General features: G+C 62.2%; 1 protein-coding gene across 1 annotated transcript in view; it reads right to left on the reverse strand.

The window, feature by feature from the left end:
* AJAP1 (adherens junctions associated protein 1) overlaps positions 1 to 395 on the reverse strand; it is a 38,126-nt gene extending 37,731 nt beyond the window's left edge. The window contains exon 1 of the mRNA XM_053660160.1: positions 256 to 395. Coding sequence (XP_053516135.1) covers positions 256 to 395 — 140 coding nt within the window. The remainder of the gene's footprint in view (positions 1 to 255) is intronic.
* Between the last annotated feature and the right edge of the window lie 12,825 nt (positions 396 to 13,220).

Consider the following 13,220-nt stretch of genomic DNA (forward strand, 5'->3'; position numbering starts at 1 on the left):
GTCTTTGGGGTGATAGATTGTTCTGGAATTGGAAGTGGGGATGGCTGCCCAACCTTTTAACACATAAAACCACGGCAGGGACGTATTTAAGAGGCGAGTTTCGGGGTATGTAATACCGCAAGAAGTGGGTGTGTGCGAAGGTCGTGGGGAGGCCGGCCTGGGGGGCATCGCAAAGGACACCCAGGCCCACCCCAGCCCCTCGGAGCCGTGGCGCTCTGGGTGGGCCATTCACTCAGACTTCGGATTCGTCCCCACATAGCCCGCTCCCCGGGTCCCCACGGAGAGGGGCAGGCCTCCGTGGCCCCCGCTTGGCAGGGTCCCGGCCCGCACTCGGAAGCGAAGAACAAGCAGCCCGGCACTCCGCTCCCACCGACGGTGTCCGGGTGGAGGGCCATCGCTCCGTCTCACCTTATTTTCCAGTCTGTCGCTTTCCCACACCTCCCCTTTGGAATTTTTACTGAAATCTTATTTTTCCCCAAGAACAGTTTAATAAGATTCAGTGAACTGAGATTCAATTTAATGCCTTCTGTGTATTTTCCTCACAAAAAAAACACTATCAATGAGGGCAGACAAAGACCCCTCTTCCCCCCAAGGTGGCACTCCTCCCCCACCCAGGGGACAGCCGTGTCCAGGTGCCGGGGCCCCGGGACGGGAGAGCCCTGGCTGGGCCGGAGCTCACGCAGGGGTCTGGGTTCTGCAACCCGGAGTCTCCAGGATGACCCGGGGCCTCAGAGGTGTCCCGAGGTGGCCAGTTCACCGCAGCCCTGCCAGGGCAGTGACAAGCACCCCGCGTACAACCCCAGCATCAGACAACTGTGGAGCACCTGTGTCCCACATGTCTGCTCTTGGGACAAACAAGCCACCCCGGGAAGACTCTGTGTGGTGGAGAAGCTGCCCTGGTCATGGGCGAGCTGCTTTCACTCTGCTGGCCCGGGTTTCCATCCTTCCCACCGGACAGCGGCGGCAGGCGGGCCCCGAGGCCTCCGGCCTTTTCAGATGGTGCACGCCTCTGACACTAATGTCACAGGGGTCTCTCAGTCGTGCCCAGAGGGACGTGACTTCAGGGAGCAGGTGGCAGAAACAGCGATGCTTGCCCGGCACATGCCCGGCTCCTGTGATCCATGCCCCTTCGTGGGCGCCCTTCCCCCACAGACGGGGACGTCCCTTCACCTGGGGCTCAGGGACCTGGGAGCCCCGCTGCATCTGCCAGCACCCCCGGAGCGTGACCTGGGTCCGGGGGCTTCCTGTCCCCCCTTCCGCTGGTTCCTTTGCCTAAATAAACTTGCCATGTTCAGACTTCGGATCTGCAGAGACCGTAGCAGAGCAGAGCGGCCGTGCTGGCCTCCCGGCATCCCGGGAGTGACCCCCGTCCCCACCACGCAGGAATTCCGCCGCCTTGTCTGTGATAAAGCTCCTCGCTGCACCTGATCGCACCGGCTTCACCTCGCCCTCCGGGACCCCACTCCGGTGACCTGGACATCTCCTGGTCACGTCCCCTTCACCCCTCTTGCAGTGTCCAACAGATAGAACCCTCCAGAACAATGAGACGTCTCCAGCTACTGCTCTTCCCTGGAACGAGGGTCCTCTCACACCCACAAGAGTGGGTCTCACTCCTGGGCCTGAGCCCAGGAGGGACCAAAGCCCAAGCGAGCCAGGCACCTGCGAGGGGAGAGGACGCTCCGGCTGTAACGTGGCCGCCCCCATGGCCGGGTCACCACAGGGGTGTGTGGGCAGAGCCAGAGCACATCCCAAATGCGTGTCCACTTCACTGCCCCTCGGGCTTCACTAGCCTGCAGGAGTCTCAGGGTGTCCGGGCTGGACGGAACAGCCGTCCGGTCCAGCCCACCCCTGGGACTTGCGGTCTCCAGGCTGAGGACCAGGGGATGGATAATACTAGACCTGCGGGACCAGGAACGTATGAGGAAAAGAAGAGCAAAAACAAGACCTTCCTAAGCCGTAACGGGGGTGGCTCCACCCCCAGGACAATCCAGCCTGTGGACCCCGCACTGGGCCTGGCGTGCTCTCGCCCATGCCCCCTCCCCACCTTGCACAGAGGTCAGGGCCCTGTGGTCCAGAGCAGGCAGAGGACAATGACCCCAAGTCTCAGTGAGGCCTCACCACCCACACGGGGCGTTTAGACCCCTGCGCTCCTTGCCTGGGCCGCTTATGCCTGAGGGGCCACAGAGCAATGTCGAGACACTTTCAACTATGGAGAGCCAGGGAAGGGGGCGCGGCTGCTGGCCAGGGACCCTGCAGGACATCCCCAGGGCACAGGACGGCCCCCACCATGACTTCCCCACACCCCAACGTCCCCCGGGCTGCGCTCCGGAGGCCCTCGTGCAGATGTAGGATCTGTGCCCCACCCCCAGGGCCTGGGGGGGTGGGAACTACCCCCTTCACCCCTAAGAAAAAGAGGCTCAGAGAAGCCACACAGTGGGGTGGTGGCCCCGGGCTCAGAACAGCTGCCTGCCTTCCAGTCCCGGCTCCGTGTGACCTCCCTGAGCCTCAGCTTCCCCACCTGCAAAATGGGGTCAACACGGGCACCCACACCTCGGGGTGTCACGGGGACTCCGTGGTGACACTGCAGCCCCCTGCAGCGCTCACAGGCAGCCCCGCGGCCCCTCCACTCTGCTCACCAGGCCCATCTCCTTCCCCCAGGAGCTTGGAGTCTGCAGGGCCTGAGGAGGCTGCTCCACAGGCGTCTCAGGTGCTGGGAGGGACCGGCAACGCGCTGGTGCCAGCGTCTGGTTGCCTGGGCAACGGGCCCCAGCAAGTATTCTGGAGGAGTGAGGCGCTGACAAGTGGAGGGTGGGCAGCCCGTGGGCAGGAATGTTTTCTCCGCGGGGGGTGGGGCGTCGGCCCAGCCTCCTGTGTCTGACGCTACCACACCTCCTGCGCCGCCCGGGTCGCCTGAGACAGGCCCCGCGCCCTGTGGCAGCCCTTCCACGGGCCATCTGGGACCCACGACGTGCCCTCAGCCCGGCTACTGGCCCTCCGATGTCATGTCTGTGCCCTCTCTGGGCAGTGCCCAAGGTGTGACCGCAGCTGCCTCATGGCCGGTTAGCCTCCTTGGATTGGCCAGCCACACCTGGGCCACACCTCCGATGCCTCTTCTGCACGTGGGGACAAAAGTCTGAGATGGATCTCCAGCAGGAGCTGGCCCATCCCGGGGCCACACCCTGGCCCTTCTCCACAGCCCCCAGGGCCAAGGAGCAGACTTGGGGAAGCTCGGCATGAACAAGGCCTGGACGAAACTCCTGCCGTCCAGGACCCTCCCCCGACCACAGTCACCCGGCAGACACTAGAGGGGCCTGGAAAGGCAGCGTCGGTTTGGCAGCCCCGTGGAGACTCCGCCTGGGCCTCACGTGAGAATGGCCAGGTGCCAGAGCAGGTGGTGAGATGCAGGCCCCACCTCGGAGCACTGCCTGGCCCCACTGGCGCCGGGCCCGGCAGGAACTGGTTCGGAAGCTCCCGCAGGTTGAGAGCGGAGGGACCCCGCCTATTGCTCACCAAGACCTGATTTGATCCGAGTCTATGTCTGCTTTTGTTTTTTTTTTTTTTTAAGATTTTATTTATTTATGTGTAGAGAGAGGGGAAAGGAGGGAGAAAGAAGGAGAGAAGTATCAATGTGTGGTTGCCTCTCAAGCGCCCCCTACCGGAGACCTGGCTCACAACCCAGGCATGCGCCCTGACTGGGAATTGAACTGGCAACCCTTCGGTTTGAAGGCTGGCACTCAGTCCGCTGAGCCACACCAGCCAGGGTTCTACACCTGTTTTTAACCAGGGACAAAGGATGTGGGCAGTGGGGAGGGAAGGGGTCCTGTAGGCAGACATGGTGCCCGTGGACCCTTGAGGACAGAGATGCTGGGCTTGTATGAGCTCGGCCACCACGGTGGCAGCTCCTTGCAGACCTCGGTTGTGCTCAGCCAGGGCTGGCCGGCAGAGAAGATGCTCACGAGGAAGCCCCCTGCAGTCATCTGAGACGGCCAGAGCCACCGCGGGAGTGTGAGTTCGTGGGAAAGCAGGCGGTGGGAACACACGTGCCGCCCAGGTGGGGGGAGTGGTGAACACGGTCCCCGTGCTGGTGGCACATCGGGAGCTCCACCCGAGTTTCCCACGCGCCGTACCATGCTGTTTGCACGGCTCCCCTCCGAGAGCGGCGGCTGTCACTCACACCGAGCAGGAGAAGGAAAAGCACAAAAATAGCAGCTGTGCTCTGCTCTGGAGAGAGGTCTCAAAAGTACCACCGGAGCTGGCGGAGCTGGCGGAGGTGGGGCTGCGCCACAGGAAGAAACAGCCTCCGGGAGGCGGCACCACCCCCGCCCCCGGGTGTCCATCGGGTGCTGGCGCTGTCCCGCCACCCCCTGACCCCCCGACACTGAGAGGTGCGTGTTCCTCCTGGGGAACGTTCACAGTGCCGTGGACTCGGGTCCCCCCTGGTCAGATGTGGCCCATTATGGACCGTCTCATGCCTGAAGGGTGGACTTGGAGGATGAGTGTTGCCAGCCTCCAAAGCACCCACTGAAGTCCCTGGATCCTCACGGGAAATGTTTATGTTGATTTTGCTGCTATTGTTGTGTTAGTACTTATGAAACTTGGTCCGAGCGCCAGGCTATGTAAGCCAGCTGAGAAGGGTGGAGAGCGCCGAGAGGCAGGGCTGCCTCTGGGAATGACAAGCAGGGCCGCAAGGGCTCTGCCGGTGGCCAGGTTGGCAGAGACAGTGGGGGTGACCGGGGTGGAGGGGGAGGGCGAGCTGGCCAAGAACCCCGGGGCCATCCACCAGGAAAAGCCGTTCCTTCCTGGGGGTGACTGCTCAGAGGGTCTCGGTGTGGCTGAAGCACCGTGGACCTTCATGCACCAGAAGGTAAACTGAGGCAGGACAAACCGTCTGCGTGAGTGCTCAGAGTGGGCGCCATGGAGGAGGAGCAATGACGGAGGGGTGTGGCAGACACACTGGTGTTGGTCCGGGGGCACCATGCAGATGAAGGACACCTGGCCGCTGGGTGTGAGCGGAGGGAAGGGGACCTCGACGGCCCTCCGAGCCTGTGACGGGCAGATCTCAGGTCTCAGGAGGAGGCAGGGGCAGGCCCAGCCTAGCACAGTCAGGAGGACCCAGGGCACCCGGGGACACGGAGGCCTCCCTGCCCAGAACATGTCACTGTCCTCGGTCCTTGGTTCCTGAGACTGAACAAGGCTGGGACTAAAGGAGGCCTTTGCAGGGGACCCAGGGCCTCACTCAGGGGCCAGCATGTGGCGCATGGTGCTGAGAGTAAGCGCAGTGGGTGGGGAGGGTGGGGCCCCCAAAGCCCCCCGTTCACAGACAGGGAGAAGAAAGTGGGGCTCTGATGCGAGCAGCCATTGCCAGAAGCCCATGAGATCATCCTCGCAAACCCCACGATGTAGGTCAAGTTCTGTGTCACCTCCAGGGACAGACAGTTCCTGTGTTCCCAGCAGGAGAGGACTGGCAGGGGGAAGGCTCTGCGGCCGCCCTGCCCAGCCCCCACCGTAGGGGAGGAGCAGCAGACTCAGGTCCCAGTGCTGTGTGTGTCGGGGGAGGCACAGAGACGCTGCACAGGGAGGGCCAGGGGGTGACGGCTCACCCTAGCATGACAGTGGCTGCAGGGACAGTCCTGTGTCCAGCACTCACTGGCCAGTGCCCTTCCAGGTCCTCCTTTGTCTGTCCATGGACCCCGCACATGGCCGCAGAGAGGCACCCCCATTCTGTTACCACAGGGGCTTGGATGGTTCGCACACGTCGGCGCCCTTGCCCGAGGCCACCAGCTAGCAGGCAGTGCTGGGGGGACGTCACACCTCTGCAGGGGGCACGGGCGCAGCGAGGGGGCAAGCTGCCAGCCAGCCCTGCAGCAAGAGGGCCTGGGGAATGTCTGCCTGGTGCGGGTACTTCCGCCCTGACCACGGAAGGTTTCCCAACCTCGGCTTGGATACCAGCAGTGGCGGGGAACTCACTACCTCAAACCAATGCTAAGCAAAGGTGAGGCCGTGGCTCAGTCAGAAAAGGCCTCTGGTGTGAACGACACATGGCTTCCTGTGGTTCCTGACTGCGGGGGGCTCAGGGCTGACCTGCCTCCTGGGCTGCACTGCCACCCCACACACAGGCCCACACGGACTCACATGGGCCCACACGGACTCACACAGGCCACAGGAACTCACACAGGTACACATGGACTCACACAGGCCCACACGGACTCACACGGGCCCACAGGGACTCACATGGGCCCACACGGGCACGCACAGGTCCCCAGAGGACCCCGTGGAGCTGGGCCAGCCGGGCAGCCCAGGCGAGGCCTTCCCAGAGGCCGGAGCCTGACCTCTCCCCGGTGAGGTCCGGGTGTCCTGACCACGTCTGGGAGGCGCAGGTTTCAGGGCTCTGGCCAGAGCGCCCGGGTGCCTGGCGGCACTTGCGGGAAGCCCGTGAGGCTGCGACTGGAAGGGGGAGAAACCCTTCGTTTTCTGGGAGACCCAAGTCCCCAGACGTTGGGCTCTGATGACCAGGAGGCAAGGAGGCCCCCAGCCTCTGCTGCCCCCCAAATCCCGGCTTCCCGCCAGGGCTGGCTCTGCACAGGTCCCTGACAGGCGGCTGGTCACCACCGAGATGAGCTGGGCCGTGGACACACTCGCTGCCTTCGTCACTCAAGAGGGGTGTGGATGGCTCTCTGGAAACTTCCCCACCTCCTGCCCCCCACCTACCACCTTCCCACCCAAACCCGGGGCTCAGGCCTGGCTGTCACCAGGACCCTGCACATTTTTGCCGAGGGGACGAACAACTGAGAAATAAAGTTAAGTCACTGGACTCTCTCAGCCTCGGTTCCCTTCCTCTGTCAGAGGCAGGAAGTGGCAGGTCTATGGGAGGTCCCCACTCCGAGACAGTCACACCGCCAACCCTGGGGGGGCCTGACCATCAGGGGCTCTGACAGATTGGGACCTCGCCCCCCCGCCGGTGGAAGGCACTGCTGCCCCAGGGGGGCGGAGCCCACACCGCCGCCCAGCCTGGGAGGACTGGGAGGGAGACTGCCTGTCCCCAGACTTGGGGCAGACGGTCGCATGGAGACAGAGGAGCAGCTCCAGGGAGGAGCGTCTTGAGGCCCATATAGGGGACCCTCTCTCATGACTGTCCCACGTCCCTCCACCTGCTCCCCCAACCTCCACGTAGGGGAACAAAGCTCATTCTGCCCAGGCAAGAATCGCTGCTGATGACTCGGCGACTCTCTCTCGCCCTCACTCTCTGAACCCCTGGACGAAGGAAAAGCCACAGCAGCTATCGGAAGTTGGGGCTCCTAGTCCCCCCTTCACCACCTCCAGGAAGTCCTCCTTGTCCCTCCTTGGGTGTCCTCAAGCCCCTCCCCCTCCACACCACCTCCCAGAAGCCCTCCATGACTACCCGTCCGTCCTCACCTTCCTCCCTCTCCTATGGGATTTCCTCTGGAGCTCAGAACCCACCTCCAGCAGCCCCCACCCTGACACCCCACAACACTGGCGGGCTCCCTGCCCTGCCATGAGCTGAGTCTGGCGCCCCTCCAGCTCCACGCTTCCCCGGAAGCTTTTTCCACCAAAAATGGGGAAGGAGACCAGCCCACTGAACTCCAGGAATGGGGTGGGGGAGGCCTGGGGCACAGAACACAGAACTGAGGCCCAAGGCGGGCACTTGGTCAGCTTAATCCTTATTCAGTATCAATCACGCTTTAATACTAACGTTAACGATGCATCTTACTTCTTATTTTCATCCAATTGTTCCACACCCATTAACAGCCACAGTGATGGGGGCCACAAATTTCGGGATGATCAGACAACGTCCCCACCCTCTCCACCTCGGCCCCCGGATGTGCTCTCCGCCGTCACTGGCCGAGAGAGTGGATGAGCCAGGAGCTAGCGACCGCCCAGGAAGAGAGGAGCTCCAGGTCCTGGACGCCATTGCACCACCGTGAGCCTCCGGGGCCAGGGGCGGGGGCTGGCTGTCACTCACCCACCTGCCGGACAGCCCCCGACGGTCCTAGGTCATCATGTCCAGATAGGCCCTGCGAGAGGGAACCCAGCAGCAGGAGGCTGGCTTCGCTGTCGGTCTTTTTCCCTCCGCCATGGTGACTTATGATGACAAAAGGCAGAAGAGAATCGAGTGGGACCAGATCTGACTCCATGCCACCGGGGTGGCAAGGGCGCCGAGGGGCCCTGCAGTCTGAACGGAGGAGGGGAGGCGGGGCGGTGGGCTCACCATACCCTCTGATCCCACCTCTGTCCAGCTCCCCGTGAACGCGGCGGTGGACCCGCCCCTCGGCATTCCCGTCAGCGAAGTGGAGAAACTCCTGCAGTCTCTGACGGGTCCCACGCAGCTGTCCTTGGAGGCCCCGGATTCTACCCGGGGAGGGCTCCGGACCAGGAGGGCCACGGTGCCCATGGGGCACAAGAGGCAGGGTCCCCATAGTTTGTGTTGCTCCCCTCTCCTCCTCTCCCCTCCCCTCCATCCCTACCCCAGTCCCCCCACCCCACAGCCTGGCAGCCCCCGAGCAGCCCTCTGAACCCCCATCCCCTAAGCTGCTGTCTAAGAAAGCAGGGGCTCGGCTGCTAAGGGTGGTCTGTCGCTCCCTCGCTCCAGGCTCCTCCTTCCCACTTGCCCCGTGAACTTGAATCCGCAGGACCACGACGGACGGAGCCCCGGGGCAAATGAACGGAGAACGCTTTCTGCAGAGGAAACTTATCAGCTGGGGAGCAGCTGCCCGCCCCCACAAACAGCTGGGACTTGTTCCGCCCACACACAGGCAGAGAGCAGCCGGCCGGGCTTCTGAACCCTGGGGCTGATGTTCAGCAAGAAGCGAAACCCATGGGGGAGCCCTGGCACAGCCCGCCCTTCCAGCCTGTTCCGGGCTGTTCCGCCGGTTCCGCCTGCCCGCTCCCTGCACCTCCTTCCTCTTCCTTCAGGCCCCCCGTTGGCCCCTGCCCACTCCAGCCCCTGTCTCCCACTGATGCCTCCCGGCTGTGCGGCGTGGGGAACTCGAGTACCCTCTCCGTGCCTCAGTTTCCTCATCTGTGAAATGGGAACCGCGGCAGGGTTGCCGAGGATGCTCCGCGGCACTGTAACTGGTGCACAGAGCAGCGCCGGGAACTGGCGGCTGAGAGGTGCTGTCCTGGGCTGCTGCCGTCCCCTGCATGTGCCGACAGGAAATCCAGGCGGAGAACCTGACTCACCAGCGCAAGGTCACCGGGCTGACTGGCGGTCCCCACTTGGGGCTGCCAGAGCAGGTGGCCTTCCTGGGTGGCCTGCGGCTCCTCTGCAAATTCAGGACCCACCATTTAGAGCGGCTAGGCTCTCTCCGCCCTGGCCGGGAGCTCCCGGCTGTGTCGGAATGAGGGAGGACTCTTCTGCCCCAGCCTCTGTCTACGCTCGTCCCTCTGCCCCTGCAGGACAGATGAGGCTGGCCCGGAGTCAGGCCAGGCCCCCAGGCCCCGAGCAGAGGCCGTTCCCCGCAGCCGTGGTCCCTCCAGGGTCTCCCAGACCCTGCCCCGGGGCGGGGTGTGGCAGGCAGCCCTGCACTGCCTGGGCAGACACTTGGCCTCCTTTCCTTGGCCGGCGGCTGGCAGGCAGGGGCGCCCACGGTGTGGCCCAGTGGATGCCCCTCTCAACGGCAGTCTGTGGCAATTCTGCGCCCTGCCCGTGCGGGAGAAAACACGGGCTCCCAGAGGGCTCCGTCGAACAGTGTGCGCATTTAGCAGGGGGTGGGCTAACACTGCGGCATTTCATTGCGCCGAGTGACACCACACTCGGTGTTTGTCCAGTCTAGACAAAGGGGTTTTGTGTGAGCTTGGCCGTCTCGTCGAAAAACTGCACCTGTCTCTTTGATTCACTTAACTTCCCCTTCAGGATCTGAAGACAGTAATGGGTGCTCAAAACACACCATTTCAAGCAGAACTTGCTCAGAAGTTTATCTTTGCAATATTTCCAAATCCACCCCAATTCTGAAGTCAAAGGCCTATTATGTAGCTCGTATATCATGTAGGTTACAAGACACTAAACTGCAACCCTGCAGAGAAATGGCCCTTTTTTGCCCCCCTTCGCTCGTGGTCCGTGTGAACCCCCCCCCCCAGAAGGACACTGGTGCTGCAGCCTGAGCTCCTTTGATGCCACCTTTGACCTTCACGTCCCTGCGTCCTGGGTCTGCTGCATGTGAGCACTCCCGTGCACCCAAAACTACAGCTGCCCTTCTCCCAACCCACAGCTGTCTCCGCACAGCCTCTGTCCCAGCTCCAGGTGGCTTTGCAAGGCAGCAAAATGGACAGCTGTGGCCTGGATGGGGCCAGAGACGGGGCCAGCAGGACTGTACCCTGAGGTCCTGGGATGGTCATCCACTCCCAAGGGACTCCTGGGGACAGCAGCAGGGGCCTGAGGAGGGTAACGCCCGCTGACCCGCGACCCAGACCTCTCCAGCCTCCAACTCCTGCAGGAGAGTCCAGTGGGGTGAGTAGCCCCCTGAATTCACATCTAGAGTATGGCCGTGTTTGGAAATAGGGTTTCTGAGGATGGAATCAAGAGAACTGAGGTCATTTGGGCTGTGGTGGTGTGACCAGTGATCCGTGTGTCCACCTGACCAAGCCGCGGGGCGCCCAGGCATCTGGTCCAATGAGGATGTGTGAGAGGGGCGTGCGACTCGGAAGGCGGGGTCAAGCGCGAGCCCCCCACGGTGGGGGACCCTCGCCCCACCCGCTGCAGATCTGAACAGAACAAAAGGTCGACGAGGGAACTTCCCCACCGGACCTTGAGCTGGGACACGGGTCTTCTCTGGCTCTCAGGACCCCACTGAGATGTCAGCTCTGCTTGGCGACACAAGCCCGCTGGCTTCCAGACTGGAGCTTACCCACACCGCCGCTCTCTGGGGTCTCCAGTCCGCTGACTGCAGACCCTGGGACTCACCACCTCCGTAACTGCACAGTCCAGTTCCTTACCGCGAATCGCTTTTTAGTTATTTACATGTCAATGCGTCATATATGCTCAAATGTGTACACATATGCAGGCTCACACACGTGTGTGCATGGATGCTAAGATGGGGCATCTCCAAAGTTTGGGGGCGCGTTGCCAATCCCCGGCACTTCAGCGAGTCAGCCCCAGGCTGCTCGGCCAGGCCACTCAGCTCGGCCCAGGCCCTGCACCTCCTGCCTGTGTGTTCACGTGTGTGCAGGCACACGTGTGCACACATATGTACATATGTACAGCTTCCTGGTTCGGCTTCCCTGGAGAACCCTGATCCAACTGGTGTCTCCGTAAGAAAAGGAGAGGACACGCAGACACAAAGACAGGACGTGACCACCCCGTGACACAGGTAGGAAGTGATGTGGCCACAAGTCGTGGACACCGAGGGCTGCCAGCAGCCACCAAGAGTAGGAAGGAGCAAGGACAGACACTTCCTGAAGTCTTCAGAGCCAGCTAGCCTGGCGGACACCTTGATTTTGACATTTGGCCCCCACAGCGGCAGGAGAATTGGTCCCCATTGTTCTTGGTCCCTGGTGTGTGGCCCCAGGAAACTGCTCTCCCGAGAGATGGCTGCCCCAGGCAGTGGACGCACAGCCCGTGAGACGGGGCGGGGCCCATATACCTGAGGAGAGCCCAGCCAAGGGTGTGTGGCAAGCACAGAACGGCCGCCCAGGGCCCAGCCCCCCAGCCAGCAGCTTTCCCTGGACCTTCAGGCCTGTTTGTGTGGTCCAGGTACCTGCTGTGTGGCTTTGGGTGAGTTACTGAACCTCTCTGAGAATTGGTATTCTCGGCTGTCACATGGGGATGATGACGGGTCCGGTTCACTGGACGGTTATGAGGACCACAGGGAGAGTTCAAGGTAGATGCACCTGGCCCACAGTCCTGTCATGTCTGCAAAGGTGAGCACTTATTCAAAACCCCCAGATGGAGCAATTTGCCATGGGGTTGGGCAGTCGCCACAGTCCCTGCCTCCTGGAGTTCATGCCTCCTACACTCCGATGCCACAAAGCAGGAGCGGCCACGACGCACTTCCAACCAACAGGGACGGCTCGGGGGTGATGTCACTTTCAGGGTGAACTCACATAAGGCCCTAACATCCATCTTGTTAGGGGACGGTCCATCTGGCTGCCCCATCAGGGGCTGCCATTTGGAAAGGGATGCAGGATGGAGAGCCGACAGCCAGCAGGAACCAAGCCCTCGGTCAGGCAGCCTCCATGGGACCACGTGCTGGAATGGCCTCGAGCTTGGGGGTATGTCCTTCGCCAGGCCAGCCCCAGGTGGGCCCCAGCCCGGCTACATCCTGACTACCATTGTGTGCCGAGCCCAGCTGAGCCGGACCTGGGCTCCCCACCCTCGGAAGGTGCGAGATCACAAATGTGTGTCGTTTTAAGCTACTGGATCTGTGGCCTTTTGTTACACAGCAATAGCTCACTAATACAAACACGGTCCGTCTTTCTACCCAGGCCAAACTCACCCGTGCCTGTGACAGGCTTTCTGTGCCAGGCACTGCTGTAAGCCCCTTGCCGGTACCTGTTCCCCCTCACCTGAGCCCACGGGAAGCCTACGAATTCCAGGCAACAGGCAAGAGTTAGCAGGGACTCGTTGGTCACTCAACAGGGCCCCTAGTGCCACCGTCACGTTTGCTGGGAGGGCTGTCCCTACAACAAGCAGGTGGCTCAATCTGCCCTGCTGGGGGCTGCTGGGCCTGCCGTGCACCCACCACCAGGCCCATCCACGCCCACCCAGCCCCTGTGGGGAGAAAACGTCCCACTCCAGAGAATAGCAAGTTCTCCACACCACCTGCATGTATGTTTCTTATAAAAATGGGGAAATCCGCATTCCAGCTGGAGCCCATTGTTAGGTCCAGCTCACTGTGGACACAGAAAAGTCGAACCTCGTTTTCATCGTCTATGGGAAGTACTGAGCGGCTCTCAATGCCCTGGATACACAGGCACACGCACACACAGGCACACGCACACACAGGCACGCGCACATGCACCTGTTTGTTTTCTGCAGCTTCAAGTCATCGGCATTCAGAGCATCTAGCTGGTGCTTTCTTACGAGGCAAGGCCCCTCCTGTGAGTGGCCGCGGACTGACTTCCACGGAGTCCCGCCTGCGCGACCCGGCTCACGCCCACGGCGCTGCAAGTGCCAGGCTCCAGAGACCAGGTGTCAGCTGCTGCTGCTGCTGCTGCACTTCTAACCACTCGTCCCCTCCGTAGTCCCCTCTCTGTCCTCTGCTCCG

This window comes from Artibeus jamaicensis, unplaced genomic scaffold (genome assembly GCF_021234435.1).
Source record: "Artibeus jamaicensis isolate MK-2021 breed Jamaican fruit bat unplaced genomic scaffold, CSHL_Jam_final scaffold_847, whole genome shotgun sequence".
In the NCBI taxonomy this organism is placed as follows: domain Eukaryota; kingdom Metazoa; phylum Chordata; class Mammalia; order Chiroptera; family Phyllostomidae; genus Artibeus; species Artibeus jamaicensis.